Source organism: Argentina anserina, chromosome 4 (assembly GCF_933775445.1).
Source record: "Argentina anserina chromosome 4, drPotAnse1.1, whole genome shotgun sequence".
In the NCBI taxonomy this organism is placed as follows: domain Eukaryota; kingdom Viridiplantae; phylum Streptophyta; class Magnoliopsida; order Rosales; family Rosaceae; genus Argentina; species Argentina anserina.
In genome coordinates, this window is record NC_065875.1 from 7126574 (window position 1) to 7147157 (window position 20584).

The 20584-nt window shown below is 36.3% G+C and overlaps 1 protein-coding gene and 1 pseudogene across 1 annotated transcript; both read right to left on the minus strand.

Moving 5' to 3' along the window:
- Positions 1-1082: 1082 nt before the first annotated feature.
- On the minus strand, positions 1083-2341 carry LOC126792814 (F-box protein CPR1-like; annotated as a pseudogene).
- Positions 2342-15067: 12726 nt separating this feature from the next.
- Positions 15068-19162, minus strand: LOC126792815 (uncharacterized). The gene is made up of 6 exons (XM_050519293.1): positions 18593-19162; positions 17710-17824; positions 16685-17347; positions 16371-16503; positions 15848-15917; positions 15068-15391 (listed from the first exon to the last, which is right to left on the minus strand). The coding sequence occupies exons 1-5, from the start codon at positions 18673-18675 to the stop codon at positions 15892-15894; spliced, it is 1020 nt and encodes a 339-aa protein (XP_050375250.1). The 5' UTR covers positions 18676-19162; the 3' UTR covers positions 15068-15391; positions 15848-15891.
- Between the last annotated feature and the right edge of the window lie 1422 nt (positions 19163-20584).

Genomic DNA, 20584 nt, shown 5'->3' on the forward strand with positions numbered 1-20584 from the left:
TCTTCTCTAGTGTTGGGTCAGTTCGTACCAAAGGTCTTCCTTCGACTGAGTTCGTAATTCGTACGAGTCTTTCCCATGGCATGCGATTTAGTTTTTATTGATAGCTATTTGCCTCTAATCTTAAAATGCTTTTAGATGATTATGACACTATTAGGCCCAAAATAAACCCTGGAAATTCATAAGATACAAACTTTACAGGAGGAAATAGATCTTAGCCAAGTCTCTTTTACTTGTTGATTAGTGTAATCAGTGTGTTAGTTTAGATTCATGTCATCATAATTTCAAATTATAATTGGGATGAGAAAGACTCATTCACTGCAATTGCTTACTGTTAAAGCTTAGAGAAACTTTAGTAATGCTATAAAAGAAACTCTATAGATATCTAACTTTTAGCTCTGGGTTAAAAACTTTCAGTGATGGATTCTTCTTTCCCCATCTATTTAAGTAATTATGAAAGGCCTGAAAAGGCATCAACTATCTAAGATATAGCAAGTAATCTCAGCAACCAAGGCATTGAATCACACCATTTTGAAACTGATTTTGCAGTCAATGTCAAGAAATTTGAGAAACTTCAAAGAGCAAAGTGGACATGCATGTTCCAAAACAATGAGTCAAAAGCCTAAAGCAGTAGCTAAATAAATACATAACACCTTTGAAGGCACAAGAGCAGAGCAACGGTGAGTAAAAAACCAGTATCAGAAAAGAGGCAACTAATTAAGATGAGACTTAACAATTCGCAACAACTTGGCCCTTCCATGTCACCACAGACATAATATTTTCTTGCCTCATAACATCTCGAATTGGAGTAGCTAACTTTTATGGAGAGTGAAATGGCAAATACTAAATGTAGAAAATGAAATATCGATTTAGATCAAATTGCAGGAAAATGATATGCAGATCAAATAGTAATTCAGAACTCAAATTTTCAGTGTTAATAACTGTGCTCTATTTCAGTTCCAAGGCTCCAACCACATCAACAGCACAAAAAAATGAAGAGCTCTGTATTATTGTTATGATTCAGTTTCTCCCTCAATTGATATAGAGTCAAGTAGCTTTGTGAAATCGTCAATTTTACTGTAGAGTGCATATATATACAATTCTTTAAGAGAGATGGGAACACCAAACCTATGCTTGATGTATAGAGACACAAGTACCTTTTATGACTTATTAAGTTTCAGCAAACAAGCACATACAAAGCAAAGCTACCATTAGAATACAAAGAGCAAACACTCCTCCATTTCAGTTTTGTGAGGCCTGCTGATGCATCTCAGAGTATATCAACCTGTTTTCTTTGTTTCTGGATAATAACTACCAATCCAAAGTAGACTCTCTTCATATTCAATCATATAAATCTGATTCCCCGTAACCACATACCTGCCAACCCTCTCGCCTTCTTTATGATCAATCCTTATCAACTCCAACCCCTCTGCATTGCAAATTGCAGCAACTGTACTACTCTCCACAACCAAAAATTCCCTGTCATATGAGTGCAACTCAGGCCGATCATGAACCCTTAATCTAAACAGCATAGTCCAAGACTCATAATCTCTCATAACCCAAATATCAAAAGAGTCACAAGCACCCTCTGGAAAACGTGAGTACGTGACACACACAGGCACCCTCCACAAACCCCAACATTGCTGAAACTCTTACCATCAGCATCGAAGCTAGGCAGCCGTATTCTCCGGAACACCTCCTCTTCCAAGTTAACAAAAACCATCTCATCCTCGTAACAGTAGTTTAGCCAATGAAGTGCATTATTCCAAAGTATCCCGACACAATCGAGTTCAACATCAGAAACGCCAGGGAACTCAATCCTCTTCCAAACACGAGTCCTCAATGAGAACATCTCCACCTCTAAAGCCGTTCCACGGAAATTAACGGTGGCTACCAAAACTTTGTATTCATCTGTGGCCGACAAATAGCCCACTCCATAAAAAGCTAGTGCATTTCGGTTTGAGGAGAAACCAGGGTCAGATAATTGCTTGAAGAATCCAACTATCCAAGAGATGGGTTCCAGATATAGAAGCATTTATCATCAGAAGCTATAAATACCAGACCATTACAGGAGCCAGAAGCCTAACATAACTGTGCTGGAAAGGGAGAGAGAGCTTTCTAACGGAGGAAGGGTCTTCAAACGACGAAGAATGGTCCATGTGTAGGGACTCGAGTAGAGGGGCGTCGGTGGAGACGAGGAGTCTGCGGATCGGAGAATATAACGAAATGCAGGCGTCTCGAAACGGAGGAGAATCGGATCAGGGACTTGACGGGTAGTCTAGAGAAGATGTTTAATATGATATCTTCGGGTAAGTCTTCTTTTTCGGAAATCGTCATTGGGAAGAACAAGAAGGGAAAGGAGTTCAGACCCTGAAATCTATACTCTCGTGACTACTAAATTCTGGACTACTAAGTCTTTCCCAAACTGTGCTGGTTCAGATTAGTGTATAATAATTCATGACTCATGTTTGGTGTAGTCTCGGACTAACGAACATAATTAGTAGAATAGTCTAATTTTATATATGACGAACCACCAAATTAAATAAGTTTTGTTACTGAATTATTTTTCGAATTATAACAAGTCTTATTCAATAATAACATAATATTTCATTAATAACACATGTCCATATAAACAATCTTACTTCTTAATTTACATATTTCATATAACAATTGGTTTATAATAGAACAACCTTCTCACATTCTTCACCTTATCCACAAGTAAGTAACCCAACTATATGTCAATTAAAATGGCCTTAATGATTATAAGTAAGTCATAAGTTCATACATACGTAAACCACCACAATCAAAATAGAGTAATAGCTTACACATACTAATCCACAACTGGAAGTAAAGAATAAATTCTACACTCCCCGAAGTTACACAGCTTCACCAACAAAAACCGCAACACAAGCACTAGACCCAAGCACCTCTAAACCACATCACTGCCAAGGATGCCACCAGAACATGAAATCCCAGTCGGGAAGCCACCAGGCAAGTGGAGTTTGACGAAGAATTCTTGGTTGAGGGAGCGAGAGGAGGCGAGGGATTGCGCAGTCCGCCCGAATTCAGCACCTCTCCACAGTCCCAAAAATCTCCAACGCACGAATTAAATAATCTCATTTAAGCTAATCCCCGTGTTTTCCCAAACAAAGGTTTCAGACTAACTTCTTGAACTATAGAGTCCAATCCCAACTAATCCGGGATAACATACGTGCCCTTATAGGGGTTAACATACACACCTGAAAATAGTCAAAATACAACAACATCCCTAAATCTTATATTAATTTTAAATAATTTTGAATAATTAAACGGCATCTTGATAAAAATGAAAATAAAGTAATAAAATAAAATAAAAACTTATTTTTCAAATCATTAACTACCTTATCATCAATAATCATTTCATAATCTAGATAGCCTCTCACTTCTTTTTCACTTTTTTCTCATAATTCAAAATATAATTTTAGAAAATATTACACATGCAGAGCATGTAACTAAGACTAGTATGTATAGTGATATATGGTCTTGTTAATCCGACATAGGTACTTTTGTCAAAAGAAATCCGATATAGGTATTTGGTGACTACGAGAGATCATACTTTCGCTTATTTGATGTTTTTGGGGATTCATGAGTCATGAGAATCCAAGACTCATGATAATCTAATTTTTGATAATTATTAAGGTATTTATAATTACAATAACTGTTTTAAATATAAACGGTTCAAATCTAGCATATTTCAATTCGTTTATTGGTTTTAATCTTATTAAATATATATTAACAGTTACCAAATTAGTTGAAAAATAGAGATATAAATCGTTATAACTTAAAGATTGGACAACGGAGATGTAAAAATTCGATCGAAAAGTTGGTTTAAAGATGAAATCTGCATTGTAAGGATACATAAGGACATCCTTAGCCAAGAAAGCCTTATATTATAAACTTCTTTTATCGAAATAAACATTAACTTATTTGTATTTCAACAAGCAGAACCAAGAACAATTGTAATGTTCATGAAGCATAAAACTAATAGCATATATTATAAAATTTTGACGAGGTTCATATTATACTACTCCGGAAGAGGAAATTTTCTCCGCCTCTGCCGACTCTTTTTTAGCTGAACTACATTGTAATACCCGAGATTTTTAATCTCGTTTAACCGACACATTATAACTAATTAATCGACATTTGTCGAATACTATAATTTAATACGTTGATATTAAACTACACATCACTATAAGCGTTTTAACGCTCAAATTTATTTCTACTGACTTTACAAATTATTTTCTTTTATTCTAAAATATTTTACCTAAATTCATTTTACGTGAGTTAATACTAGTGATCGATTTAACATCGTTGCTCTTCAACCGTTGGATCAATTCGTAACAATTGGTAGAGGCTTTAGAAAAAGCCCAACTCATCTCTTCTTGGACAAATGGCCCGAGCCCAAGATTAAGCCCAAATTCTTCTTCCAACTCTCTCTCTCTCTCTCTTTTCTCATTTCCCTCGGCTCGACAACACAGAGAGAACACCTCCCTCCTTCCACTGAATACCGCACCTCCACCGCCAAGTTCACAGGCCGTCGTCCTTGCCATATACCCACATGCACCACCATCATCAAAATCGCCTCTCCTTTCTCTTCAAAACTGTGGTACCAAATCATCTATTGGAATTCAAATTCCACCACCTGGGATTAGAGACTGATGGCAAAGCTTGGAACTTTGGCGAGTTCATTAGCTCTGACGAGTACCTCCACCCTCTCTCAGTAATACCCAGTCCTCCTTCTTTGTCAATTGTTCGATTTGACCATTTGTTCTTCGAATCAAAGACTAATTCGATGGTTTTCTCTTTTCTCGTTAACATCACCGTCATGCTCCACCTTGGTTTGGTTTCTCAACGATGTCATCGAGTCTCCGACGAGCTTCTCAGTTCTTGGTAAGCTCAGTTCGATTCTTTCTTTCCCAAACTAGATTCTCCTTCAATTCATCAGAACCTAGAACTTGATCATATTTGATTTTCGTTGTTCAACGCCGCCTTGCTTCGTCGCTCTAACATCGAGTTGTGGAAAACCAGGTAGCAGCAGCAAAAACAACTTGGAATTGGAGCCGAGAGAAGCAGTCTCATCTTTTCTGTATTTTGGTTCAAAGAGGTAGCTAATTTACCCTTTTTTGGCCTCTGAATTGTATGTTGATTATTGTTGGTATGTTTGAAATTCATAGTCTAAGATTCGGGATTGATTTATTTATTGAATTATTATTAATATATTAAATGCTTGTGAACACTCGAGACTAAACAACTTTTAAGATATGATTGTTTAGAGTGTTTATAGACCTGAGAGTAATGGGGTTCTGGGATATCGGTCCAGGATCCCTCGGTGTCGAAAACGTAAAACCTCTAGAAGGGCAATGTCTATTCCACCTTGTGCGCTATTCATTTATTTTAGGGTATTGTCTTAAATACTCTCATTCACTTATTGTTATTATTAGCAATAAGTGTAGTTGGCCTCTACTTAAGGGGTGACTCTATTCCCACCTAGTTGTTCGGATCGGTCATGCATTCATAATATTTATTACAATCCTATGAAAAAGGGCCCTACTGTTTTAGCATGATATTTGTAAAACGTGCATTGCTTTATTAAATAATTTTACTGGCTTCCAAATAACTTACCCTCAACGTTTTCTAAAACTTATTTTTTATCCTACCTGATTTTGGTTTTCAAACTCATGGGTCGGCTGGTCACTACTGGGCAAGCGAGGACGACGCTCACCTGTACTATAGTGTTCTTGCAGGTTAGGATCTTTATTTTGGAACTAGAAGCATGTTTAGAGAGTCATCATTCACTTACGTCTTCATGCTCATATTCCTCCCATTTGTATCTAATGTTTTTGAGTAAAGTTTCTCCGAGGTTGCTTAGAATATTCAGTCACCTTTATACTTGTTATTTTTATTTGGGTTGTTGTTGTATTTTGTTAAATTTGGGCCGGTGACATTTCACCATCTTCTGTCTGTTTGTTTGTAAACTCTGTGATTTGTAGAATTCGCAGAAATACTTTCAGTTATTTGTTCCTCTTGACATTGTGAAAAAAAAAATTGTTCATAGGTTTACTTCATCTAAGTGAGTGTACAAAACGAACTTCTTCGTTTTGTTTCGCTTGCTAATCTCATTTTAATTCAAATATACTATTTGCATTCCTTTCCAGGATGTAACATACATCATGAAACTGCAATCCAAAGGCCGCTGCTTGCAACTCTTCCCTTGACCCAGTCCAATTACTGATACGGCTAAAATAAGCCTTTTAATTAACCCTACAAAACATTATCATAGAATAAGCAAGAACCGTTCGATGCTAGAGACTGAGAGTATTCAATTTGCACACAAAAGGAAATAATTAAACTAAACTAACTAAACCAATGAATTGGGGGTTTATGATTATAATGAGAAGAAATAAAGGAACAATGATAAACAATTCAAAATAGACTTGATAAAGATCGGATGGAGATGAGATTAGGGACTCAGTTGTCCACCACCAATTATGATTGAACACAACAAGCAACCTAATTCTTTTACTATGTCGTGAGAAAGAAACTAATCAAGAACAAACCGTGAACGCACCGCATAAGTTCTTACTACTTCCCTTGAATTATTTAACGTTGTGAAACACACTTTTCGTTAAAAATATTCTAAGCATGGAATCTCAAAACACTTAGTGAAATACACATAAACAAGTTTATTCGATGGATGCATATATCATTAAAAAGAACATGTGGAAGTTTGAATGGTTATAAAGTTCAAACTAGTATAGAAGCTATCTAGCATGCAACCCTAACTACTTGATTCTTGACTATTGTACTATAGCCTTTACTACTTATGACAAAAGGAAACAAAACGATTAGGTGGATTGTTTAACCTAAGTCTAGCACCGATCACATACAAACATAGGCATGCAAAAGTTATCTATAAACCGAGAAACAATCAATCTCACTGTTGGCATAAAATAAAAATAACTAGGCTAACTTGCAAAAGCGTTCGACATAACTAGGGCATCTAACCTAGCCCTTAACACAAAAGATTTAGCTACCCATAGTTATAAAAATTACACAAAGTAAAATCAACAATTGGAAGCCTTGATGAAATATGGAGGTGAGCTCGTACTTGAGGAAATGAGGAGGCGCCACCTCCATTGTGAGCCATCGTCTAAGCAAAAATCATTGTAAAATCAACAAAGTAATTTAGCTACCCTACCTCCATTGTGAGCCATCGTCTAAGCAAAAACCATAGCTAAAAAGCTTTGCCAAAAATGGTAGTTGACCATCCAAAAACATGGGGAGAAAAGGAGGAGGCGCCACCTTCTAATGCATATTGCAAAGTCAAGATGTGGCTAGGAAGATTTCGTGTCTAGAAACACACAATTTTGAGATATGCCGTCGTCAAACGATGGTACTCTTAGGGTTTTTCGCGAGAGCGAGAGAGAGCATTGTTTTGAAAAAAAAATATTGAATTTTCCCTTACACTTTGTGCATATTATTTGTATGAATCTTATTTTAGTTGCTTATTTTATAGAAAACAACATGATATATTTATTAAATGGGTAAAACGCATTGCAAAACGGATAACCTTTTTAATAAATAGGTTGAGTTTGGGTATAAATCTTTCACACGATTATTAAATGAATTATGTTTGAGTTTATATTTTATAACACACAAGACATTATGACCCGACCCATTGACATCCTTCTAGAGATAGTGGGTTAATACCGTATAATTTTCTCGCACATCTAATTTCATTTTTATTTCTATAATTTAAATGTTTGGTTTACTTTTTTTTTTTCACTTTTTAACAGTATGTATCATATTTGATAGTTTTGAAGTTTTAATCAATTATGGATATAAAAATCTGGTTAGGCAGTTTCATAAGGCTAGTTGCCTTTATTTAAAATAAAGATTAAAATATATGATTCAATTAGTGGGCGCTTGGGGGAACATTCTGTTAAGCGCCTTCGCACCAAGAGCCCAACTACTCTTTGTGGACGGCGTTAGTTTTGTCGTATGCAAAACAGTATCTGCAGTGAAAACGTAGTAGTTATGGGTCCAGAATTTCCAGAAAAATTAGCTGAAGTACAAGCACCTCACATGGTGTTCCGCACGTGTAATCAATGTTGGAAACCCTATATGGTCGTCGTCGCCATGAGGGAAATATGTAATTATTTGTATCCCCATGTTGAAAGAGATATGAGTCGCATAGCCATCTGATCGTGGAAGGCAGTAGGTGAAAAGCACAAAGGGTGAGACCGTGAGAGGAAATATCTGGTTTGTAGTATCAATCCATGGAAAGCTACCCATATCTACGGTGCAGAGCGATGTGGAGGAAAAAACCCAATTCAGATGTCTTATGTCCCGCTGAAGAAAGAAAGACACGCTTGGTTGGGCAATCCAGAAGTAGTGGGTAAGTCGGAATTTAGAATCCCAAAAAGTATTTAATATTTGCATAATAACCCTGATATTGGGTTTGAAAACGACTGCACGTCTATTAGGGGTAATGGGGTAGGGTCTGACGTGGGTCACGCAGGCTCCGATAGAGAGGTATATAAAATTTTGGCGGTTGATTAGCAGAGAGTTTGGATTGTTTAGAAGTATCTGAATATGTAGTATTTTGTTTTCAAATGTATGTTTCTGAATATGCGCAGTATGAAGCTGAGTGATGGTCATGTACTAGTCTCAAGACAACTTTTGATGTACATGTCTTCTAGCCATGGAAATCAATGAAAGTATCTATTTTCTAAAGCATATGAAGCACACGTACGGCCAAACTCAAGTGTATTGTGTGTTAGGCACAGACACATGCATGCCCGGACACGCTGAAATACGCTTAGACACACCTATTTATTTAGATAAGAATTGTACACACACGAGTCTCTTTCCCGTGCTATCAAGATCAGGAGAGAGACTTGTCCAAGCACACAAGCAACGAAGTCTGGACATCTCTAAAATGGATAGCTAGATAGGTTCCCCCGTTGGTGCCTCTCTCTTTGTTCGACACCGTCGGTCCCTCTTCATGTAGTCCCATCTGAGTCGCCAAATGCTTGATTGATTGATAAGATGGGGCTTCAAAGAGAATGAGTCACAAAGTAACAAAATGAAAACATTCATTTTCGGACACGATCTATCAATTTTTCCAATTTTCTCTATTTTCTTCTATGTTTCTTTGATTTTAATTGTTTGGAAAGCAATTTGATTTCTGAAAAATACAATTAATAAACTACAACAATGGGTATGGTTGAAAATAATGAGCTTCCAAATCTGAGAAACTTGAATGGTGAATCAAATTAGGGACAATGAAAAGGGGCTGCTGAGCTAAGTAATGGATGAGGAAATTTGAGAAATTTGAAGGAAGAATCAAACGTTAGCTAGGGACATTGGAAAGGGGTGGAGCTAAGCAATGGATGAGGGAAGAATCGTCGAAGCTTGATGGTGCCGTTGAGATCCATCAATCGGATGGACTACCTCTTTCGATCTATTTGGGAGTCATCTTGAATGTGGGAATTTCTTGTCGAGTTTTGCAATAAGAAGCACAATGAGTAATTTTGTGGTGGTCCGGTAATCTAAGCCAGTTAAACGATGGCTGACACAAGGAAAAAAGGTTTAAGTGGCGTTCTGGTTTCAAAGAGAGAAGAATAGTCTCTAGGAGCAGACCTATATATAAGTTTGAAGATGCCCGGACCCCCCTAGATTCTTCAACATCTGAAGTTTGGTTTCTTATTTAGCTAAATTATCATTAAATAGTTTAATTCTAGCTTAATTCTAACACTAAACCTCCTAGAATTTCTTATAATCAATCCATAACCAATCAATTTTGAATGACAAATTAATTATATTAGGAAATGTATTGATTAATTGATTGGTCTTTGTGTCTTTCCAATCAAAATAGGTAAGTTAATTGATTTTTTTAATTAATAGATAGAAATTCTGTTGAATTTCAGGAATGGTGATTCTAGATACACTTCCATATTTGCTATATATATCTAAGTAATTATTTGAATCCTATTTTACCCCTTTTATAAACTTTGAACTTAATTTTTTTCTAAAAGCTCTCACATTTATGGTTTCACTTCTTCAATCTACCACTGACTTCTATTTTCCATTGAAAAATATTATATTCTGGGAGTTGAATCAAATTCAATTTAAGCTTTGTTATAGTAAAATTGTAGAGTGTCATGTTGAAAAATCTTATTTCTAATTTTTCTATTGTGTTAAAAACCTTATTGTTAATCAATTTTATAAAACCAATATGTATTAATTGTCATATATGAGATCGTTGTTTTAATTTGGAGTGATTAAGTCTTAGGATGGAGTAGAAAAAATGAGAATAACAAATGAACCAATGCCTTTTTAGGTTGAAACATAAGAAGATGAGAATGAAAAAAAAATAGAAGAAGTGTAGATAGAAATTGAAGGGGTAAATTTAGAAAATTTATAATAAAAAAATAATGATGGAGGTTTAGATAGCAATTATGAAGGTGTAATTAGAATCACTCTTTCAGGAAATGAAACATAAAACAACAAAGAAACAAATTACTAGTTCAAGAGATGCACATGTAAAATATAATTAAATGTTTTGCTTCACTTGTACACGAAAAATACACAAACTTTAGTGTTAAGAAAACTTTTTACTAAAATTATGTGTATTATATATAGACCCTCTCATGTTTCAAATCCTGCTTCCGCCACTGATAGTCTCAACCTACATATGGGACTAGCAAAGAAGAAGAAGATGACCACTTTGATGAGTTTTTCTTTGTTACGAAGAAAAAAAATTCATATTACACTAAGCCAAAAGATATAACTAGTTCAGGTCTATACATATATTCAAATGTCGATATCAAGCTAGTTAGCTAGCGTTGATTAAACTTTATCATTAGCTCTTAGAACTAAATGATGTTGGTTGCTGATGGGATTGTTGATACATGGCCGCCATTATGTTGTAAGCATCCATAGTCATTGGCTGCGATTGGAATGTAAGAAATGTTGACAAGGGGTTGGTCATAGTGTCGCTCGACACACCAATAAAAGCAACCCGGCCATGTCGCCTCCTCAAATCTTTTACCGTAAATCAAATCTTACCTTAAACCTTCCGTGGTCCAACTGACAATACCCATAAATAGGAGCACAATCAGAGACAATCTTTACCAACCGTCGTCGAGGCTCTCACCCGCCGCCAAAGTAAGGATGACATCGATGCGCAAAACCATAATCCAACCTAGAGAACGACCTCTATGCTTAAAACTTAGGAATTGAGAGACCCCAAGAAATCCGAAGACCCATTGCAAAGGATTATTTATTGACAGTTTTTAGGAAGAACACAAAATTAAATATTTACGTTACAAAAAATTCAAATATTTTCAAAAACTTATAAGAAAGTGCGAGTCAATCATGAGGATACAACGCAGATATTGTTACCATAAAAAGTAAATTAGTCTGCATCTAGTTAATAAGTTTCTATCATTGCCCCCATTGTTGTTTTATTGAAAGACATCTCTCGGTATTTAAAGGAGACCATATATGTCATTATCTGTTTCATATATTGTCACCAAATTCCTCGTCCTACTCCTACATTGTAAGGAGACTTTTTGTGCTCTTATTCTCACAAAGGTGTTTTCAAGAACCGTACCTTGTCTTTTGGATTTGCAGCCTCAAGTATTTGTCATCATCTCCTCGAGAGGTATTTGTGGTTATTCTCGTTTGGATTTGTATATTATGCTATAGAATTAATGGAAGGCGAAAACAAATTACGATGATACTTTACAAATCTCTAGATATAATTATAAGATAAAACCGTTGTTAGAGTATAACTGTGGCTATTGATGTTAGTGATTTGATGTAGTGGTTCTTTAGAGGATTAGATATGATAATTTTTCTTACATGTGTGATGGTTTTGTAGTTTGATTTTCTATTTTGGTGTACTGGATTTAGATTTGGTTTTGGATTGAGATATGGGCGTACTTTTTGTTGTTTCTCAAGTGCTAGTGTTAATTTGTCATTTCGTTTTCATTAGTTAATCTTTAAATAATTTTAATTTTGAAATTGTACTAGATTTCTTGGTGGATGAATCTCTTCTTGGTAGTCATTTTAATAATTAAGGTTGATGGTGGGAATATCTTCACATAAAAAGATTGTGCTAATTTTCTATAACCTCATTTGGTTCACAGATCCCGCTTCTCTGCTTGGATTTTTCGTGCTTGGATTTGCTTGGATCTTTATATCGATATCCTTTGGATTGAATACGAATGCTATAATTATTGTGTTGCATTGTTTGCATCATTCTTACTCAATCTAAAGGTTGTAGAGTATTCAAGAAAATCCAAGCACAAAAAAAAATCCTAAGTAGAAAAGCCAAATCCTTGGTTTACCGAATGAAAAGAAATGAGATTTAATTTTTATATATATATTTATGACAAAACTTAAGGTTACTTTGGTCCAATTGAATATGATATGGCAAAGTGATACTATTGAGTGTGCGGAGGGAACCACAATCCCATGCGTTGGGAGATATTTTCCCTTCGTTCTTCTTTTTCACGAAAGGAATCACTTTCCGTTCCCAAGACAATATATAATTCCATGAAATAAACATAGCCTATAAGTAGTTGGTCTTTGAATACGAGAATTAATAATACAAGTACTTATCAGTTTTCATAAGAATAATTGCTGTTGAGAGCTTCTTCTCACTGTGATTTTATTTGTAGTGCTCTTACTGTGTTTCCGGAAAGGACTCAATGGCCAGAATAATGAAATCTAGAAGCATCACAGAAGTCTTACCAGACCTCGTGATCAATATGATCATGTGTCTACTGTCCACCAAACTGGCTGCCCGGAGCAGCCTGATTTGCAAGGAGTGGGCAAGCTTTTGGTCTTCAATTACCGTACTAAATTTCGAAGAGGATGATCACCATCAACACGAGCATGGCGATCGAGTTCGCCGGAAAACTTTCATGGCATTCTTAAGAAGATGCTTGAAATGTCGTGACAAAGTGGCATCCATAGAAAAACTCCGATTTCGAATGACCTTCCTTGGAGGAGAAAAAATCATAAACAAGTGGATAAGTTTTGCCCTGGAGAAAAATGTGAGAGAGTTGGACATCAGCTTTATACAGTTTCCCATCCATGGAACTAGATGCAGACACTACATCTTTCCTTGGGCAGTCTTCGATTGTGCAAGATCATTGACCCTTTTGAAGTTGGAATATATGACACTTAAGGACAACTTCACGCCTATCAGCCTTCCATGTTTGAAAACTTTAGCCCTCGACAAAGTGAAGTTGATGAGTAACCTCGTCTTCTCACACTTGATCTCGAGCTGTCCTTCACTTGAAACTCTATCATTGGCCTCATGCGGTAAATGGGACGTCGTACTTAAAAGTTCGACACTCAAATCCTTGAAAATCTTCAGCTGCAACATTAAGATGATGGTGGAAGCACCGAACCTGGAAGCCTTCAAACTCATTGGTCAGAATTTCCGGTTCGAGAAGATGAACATTGAAAACTTTAACATTGCCTCTTGTCGAAAACTGAAGAGTCTGGAGTTCATTAGATCAAGCTTTGCTAAGGGATGGTTTGAAGGACTCAATTCGAGATTTTCACTGCTCGAGAGTTTGATTATACATCACTGCACGCTCAAGGAGTCTATCAAAGTAGTTAGTCAAAGCCTGCAGCACTTTGCCTTCTGCGATTTTGGATGGAAAATGGAGCCTTTTTTCCTAGATGCTCCAAACCTAAAGGAGGCCATCATAGTCCATAAGTACCATTCTCACCTATTTACTTCGTTTCCAATACAATGGTTGATTGGAAACTTCAATGCCTGCGAGAAGATGAATTTGCGTCTTATAAATGACCAGGTATGTACTGTATGTATTGCTTCTTTCTTTTTCCAAATGAATTTTTTTATGTATCTATTTTATGTGAACGTTTGATCCATATTGTGAAAGTGTTTTACTGTTTCAGGCTGAAATAATTCCAGGAAACATCATCTGTTCTCCGCCATTGCCTCGTGTCCGGCTTCTCGAAGTGGAGATCAGTGCTCCCTTAACTGAACAAGTAAAGGAGTTGGAGGAATCCCTAAGGTGGATGGCACCTAAGTTGGAGTGGTTATCTATAACGCACAAGTAGATCGACTAACTAGCAGTGCCTTAATCTGTTGTGGTTGTGTCAAAATTCTGAAGCACATAAATTAATCCGCTTCATACCTACAGTCCAAAGAATTTACTGAGCCCAGAGACTCTTCCTATCTGTTCTGGGTGAGTGAATGAAACATTTCATATGTTCGATGAATAAAACTTTGCAAATGAGTAAAATTGTGCAGTTATCTTAGGAGATAAATTTTCTATATATCATTTTTGTTGGGTAAACTTATGTTCAACTGGTTCAAGCAATTGCGGATACAACCTGGACTCCTATTCCGTTCTTGTACACGCCAAAATCTGACCAACTTTTTTGCCAAAATTATAAAAATGTGACCAATATCTGAAGCTGAATGGAACTATGGAATATCCAGAGCATCAAATATATTAGAACCGGAACATGCAATGGTACCGTTAATCCAATGAGCATCTTAACTATTTTGTATTGCTTTCTAATGACTGTTAACAGGGAGAGCTTTATGAGGAACTATCCAAGAGCTGTCAATTGTGGAGAAAAGTGTAGAATTTCTAAACATAGGCCAAACTGATAGTTAATGCCAGAATGAGATCCCTTGTAAACCAATGTACCTGTTTCAGTACTTACTGAAACTGAAAGTCAGATGCCAGAATGAGATCCCTTGTAACGCAAGTTTTACATGTTTCAGTACTTTTTCTAACTCTTATATTAATGCATTAGCAGTCCCAATCCTTGGACATCGTGAAGAACAGAAATGAGAAAAACAAAGAAAAAATAAAAAAGTCGTGCAAGGTACTTTCATCATCCTTAGTGGCCTTCACCAAAATGTTGGTAGAAAATGAATGAACAAGTTGTGAGAATAGCTTCGTGTTTGCTTTACTATTGTACGTATTTCATGCATTGGTCCAAAGAAGACACCAGAAAAACCATATAGTGCATAGGTGCCTAACTATATATCACAGTTGACAGCTAGTATAGAACAATGTCATCAATGATGTTCGAAGCATATTGGAAGTGTGAAATGTCTACGCTACTGAATATTCATCTTATGTTTAAACCCTAAATGAATTTACATTTACTGGGCATCTGAAATTATAAAAGGATTGCTACCTTGTTCCTGTTGTCTCTTTCACTCATATACATTACTAGAAAGTGGTAGGTTGGCCTATTTCAATGTGCCCTCAAAACAACTGGAGGATGGTAGTTACAAGCATTCCCTTTTAAGACTGCCGTCACCCAGACACAGCTCCAATATCTGCACAATTACATGGAACCTCAAATAACTGTTTTAAGCTCTATATCATTCCAACATAACAAAAGATTATTCCAAAAAAAAAAAACATAACAAAAGATTAAAGATTCATTTGAAAGAAGAAGTTTGACTTATCATCCCTGATATCATTATTTTGAAGAGAATTTTTCAACAAAGAATAGACTAAAAGGGTGGCTGAAATTCATAAATGAAGATCATCCTTAACACGCATTCTAGAACAACCATGGGTTATTTTTTTAAGACCTGGAAAAGTGTATCATATTAAATGAAACTCTTATTATGCATAATATTCAAAGCTAGGCATTTATTAAGAACTAGTAACAATTATTTCTTTATTATTCTTTTGGCATACTACGAAATTCTCAATTCTGATCCTCACTTTGTTCACAAAAATTTATAAAATTATCTAATATGTATTTCAAAAATATATATAAATACCTTTCAGTCTCCATCCTGATCATGTCCATTCTGTATGCTTTATTTCAACCTGAGTAGAACATAAATGGTACTGCAAAGAGAAACCCTCTATGGTTGAGTAATGATACTGAAGATGACAGTAGTAAACTGTTTTAATTGCAGTGGTATACTGGTAATACATAATACAAACTGATATGTGAAATGAGGCCGCATGATGTTAATACAAAGCCAGTCACATACAAAAGCACGATACTTCCCATATATATTTCTTATCACTTCTAAGATATGAGAACGAAACTACACAAATTTTTTTTCTCATTGGCTAAGCTATGCATGATATTCCATTTTTGGACTCTTTCTATACACAATTGTGATAAATTAAACGATCAAGAAATGTTTCCTGAGGATAGTCTACAGAGGTTATCTTACACTACTTCATTCTACTGTGCCATGTTGCTCCAGAGACCATGATTTTAGAGTCTAATCAGTTTTCCATACAGTATGGTATTGCAATGCTTCAAGTTCAAGCAGACTGATAGCTTACCAAGCAGGAAGAAAGTGAGCATTACAGCCAGCGTGACTTGAACAGAACGACCATATTGTAAGCGTAATGGACCATGCCATCGCTTCTGTGGACTTTGTGACTGCTTTTGAGATACACCAACCCTGCCAAACAGCTACAGAAGAAAAAAAAAACAGGAATTACTTTTGGAGCTTCATGGTCATATTTAATCAACTGAGATAAAGTAGAGCAAATGAAAGAATCAGAATCCATTCTTGTTACTTTCTTTCTCCTCACAAAACTTCAGATCAAATTTACAATGAACTTGGGCTTTACAAATAGTTCAAAACACTGACATTTTTGAACAAATTAACTGCTCCCTTTGCTTGATGCAGTTCTCCACATCTTCTCCAAAAGACAAGTTTGGACCCTTTCTCTTTGGGCGTGTCCCCAAAGCTTGGGATTAACTGAGTTCTCTGCTCAGCTTCATCAGGTACAATAATCCTTAATTCACAATTTGAGCTCCATGTTTTCCTTGTATTAGTTGTTCGATCAACATGATAAATTATTTCATCCCTTGATCCTGGCATTTCTTTTCCATTTAGATCCACGGTAAAATTCGGATCCTTAATGTTAATAACAGTCTCTGTAACACCCTTTAATTCAATAAAATTGTCAGAATTGGCAGCATTAGATTTCACATCCAGATCTTTTCTTCTTATAGGCTTTTCCTCAGAGGTTATCCCAGATAGTTCATGTGCTACATATTCTTTTTTGGCACTTGGAGGACAATGAGATGTCCCAGAGAGAAATGCAGCTAAGTCTTCGCATTCTTCTTCATCTAGCTGTACCCAGCGAAGGTGCTTCTTTCCTTCCGCACTAAACGATACACTTAATGCTGTTTCAACATGGGAGATCTGATTTTCAATGGCAGAAATAAATTGTCTATGTCTGGCTGTTGTATGATCATCACCATGCTGGCGATAGCTCAACCTGACAGCCTTCTCAAACTCTTCCAACTGAAAGAATATTTACAAATCAGCAACACATAATTACGGACAGCAAAAGAACAGAAAGTACAGAACATCAATCTAAATATTCGATTAAACTACTGGGAGTCAAAAACCCTATGACAGGCTTCAATTATGCATATAGAGTGGCACTGAAGATATCTTTAGATCCCCATCTTACAATGTTCAAGCAGATATGACTCGTTGACCTTCCAAAGATCAAACTAATAGAAAACATGATTTAAGTCGCTATAAAAAATTTCCTTGATCAACATTCTTAGCAACCAAATGAGTAGTACTGATCACTTAAACAGCATTAAATTTTCAAATCATTGAACTAAAAGAGAGCGAAAGAAATAGATGAAACCTACCTGCCATTTGGCAGTGCCTAAAGCTGTTTGCAACTCCCTACAGAGTTCATCCAAATCTTCCGGTGCTACACTTTCTCTCCTCGCTCGAGCCCATGCTCTATACGTGGATTCCATTCTACAAACCAAAAAATAAAAACATTTAAACAATTACATCTAGTTCAGCCCAGTTCCACACATCCTAGACAGTAACAATGTTACTCAAACAATACTCGGCAGAAAAAAGAAGTTGAGAGTAGGCTCCCTTTGACTGTTGCACAAACTTCAACAAAAAACTACTGCCCAATCCTTGGGATCATTAATTGGCTGAATACAGGTTATGTGACTACTTATTATAGAGTTACTCAAATTTTCATGATGGTGCGTGAAATTGACTTTGGAATTTGGATTGACCATTCCCTATTTGTGGAAACAGTGTGGATCCGATATTTTCCTTTCTTAATTTTTCAAATCCAGACAGGTGTGCAGCAACTAATGAGCTAAAGCACAGCATACATACGCATATGATATGAAAACAAAACAGGCAAAACCTTGTAGACTGTAAATATTATCACTTGTTGAGCGCCATAAGACAACACTTCAGAGAAGTGCCTAGAAGTTGAACTTAATCCTAAAATCAATATCAGCGGCATCATAAGAACTTGATAAACAAATTCAGGTAACCTCACACGCCCCTACAATGAACTGATACTCAAATCCAGCAGCACAATCATGCAATTAAAATCTCCAAACAAATAAAAGAAAACTGCTTGTCCTAAAACAACAGTATCATATTCACTTCAGAAAATCCCACAAACCCAGAACCAGATAACACCCACCAACAAACTCCAAACAAAACAAAGAAACTAATCAAAAGTTCAAAACTGCTAAAAGCAAAGCAACATACATGTCAGCTGATTCTTGCACCTCCTCAGCTGCAGGAAAGAACACATCTTTCTTCCAAAGATCGAAACTGTTGGCCACCAACATCTTCACCAAATCCAAAAAAAAAAAACACCAAACTTTCTCAACCAAAACCAATACTTGCCTCCAAGCCTAAAACCCAACAAAAAAAAAAAGCTTCAAACTTTCTCGGAGAAACGTGTAAACTTCTACTAGTACGAGATGGGTTCTTCCTGTTGAGGCCTTTCCTGCCCTCACTTCTCTTCGTTGCTAAGAAGAAGCAAAGAAGAAAGCAAAGGAGAAGTGCAAGGCAACGTCGTCTTTAAACTTTCTCACTCCATATCGCTGCGCTGTGTGTTTTTCTTCTATTTTTAGGAACACACAAATATAAAACAGACGCAATCGGCTACGGCAGACAAGAAGACAAGTTGCGAACAGAACACGAATTTGGGTTTGGAAAGGCTTTTGCTTTGAGAAGTGGGGAACTGTATGTAGTTTTCTATTGGAGGAGAGGAGGTGGGGGGTTGGGTGGAATTGGAGAGACGAGAAAACGTCGGCTGTTGGCAAAAAAGCAAAGGTAGGTGGCGGAATGGGGAGGCCTACTTGAACACGGTCAATGTATTGGTATTTATGTTGTGTTTTTCATTGGGGGTATTTATCCAGCTAGACATCTACTAATTATTAATGGGTGATGAGTCACATTTTCTTATACCTTCCTATCTTCCAATCCATAATTTTTATGGAAATACTTGTCAAAGCACATTAACGGATTAACAATACTTTGTGTTATAAGGAATGTTGGTGATGCTCTTGGAGTCCTCGGTGGCCACCCCTGCTTGCATTGTCACCTCTAGCTAGTAGCTAGTGAAGGATTCCCCACTGGCTTCCAAGTTCCGAGCTCGAGAGGCCACCTCCAACGCCCCTGAAACCCCTACCTGAAACAATTGGTTCTGAAACCTTATTCAGTATCTCACCTTTATAAGACTATTTCTCAAGTTATGCAACAATCAGAGATCACCTGCCGAGTTTTGGAAGAAACTTCGACTGAAGACTACTGATGCCGAGAGAACAAGTGTCTCTAAGGGCCGTTTGTGAGCTCTGATTGATTCGAAACTCTCATAGCCATAGTGAAATCTTTTTGGTAGTTCTGGTGACCATTCTTATAATTGGCTTTTAGGTACATAAACGAGTAGGGCATTTTTACATCACTGATATATCCCTCCGGGGTTATTATAATAGATTTTCTTTTTTCAAAGAAAATAAATTATGTTTATTTTATTTGAACTTATGTTTCTAACCTTACGAACCACCACTAAAGACTATCGCAACTGCATCTCTGTAATGACAGTATTCAAAGCCCCAATTAGTTTAGTTGGTTTCTTTGTTTAGAACAATTAGCTAAACTTTCCATTTCCCTCACCCACTTTTCATCTTAATAATTAAAATAATTATCTTATGTTTTATTTAAAATGATAGTAATAAAAAAAGCTAGGTTGAAGATGCTTCACCAAATAAAAGTAGGTGGAAGAATCATTTCAATGGAGGGTGCACAACTGCACATGGAACTGCCCAATTAGTTTCCAAGATTAACATGTTTTTAAGTGGTCATGATGGAAAATGTCATTCTTAATGAAAACTGTGGATGTATATTGGGTGCAATTATAATGGAAATGATGATGATCATCATCATATAAATGCTAGAGAAGAAACATGTAACATCATTCTTATAACAAGTCATAACCTCCGATTTAACTTTATTTGGCTAAAATATCTTTCTATCGACCTACATACTCCAGAAATTGACCTTATTGGTCTGTATCCCAAAATGAATTAGAAATCTCAATTGTTATTGACAGATGCATGTTGTCCGGCTATTCGGTCTAGAAGTGAAAAAGAGTACCTAGATGGCTCGATCAGTACCAAATCCTATTTGTAGGTAAATGCTCGAGTCACAGCGTGGAACTGAAGTGATAATGTAATCCAAGTGATCTCCATA

Excerpts from the sequence above, each read along its gene's own strand:
- LOC126792815 (XM_050519293.1), bottom strand. The coding sequence starts at position 18,675 with ATGTTGGTGGCCAACAGTTTCGATCTTTGGAAGAAAGATGTGTTCTTT. Across the intron at positions 16,504-16,684 it reads CAGTTAATTTGTTCAAAAAT|CTGTTTGGCAGGGTTGGTGT; the intron begins GTCAGTGTTTTG and ends TTTCTTCTGTAG. Across the intron at positions 15,918-16,370 it reads GCTCACTTTCTTCCTGCTTG|TACCATTTATGTTCTACTCA; the intron begins GTAAGCTATCAG and ends TTCTCTTTGCAG.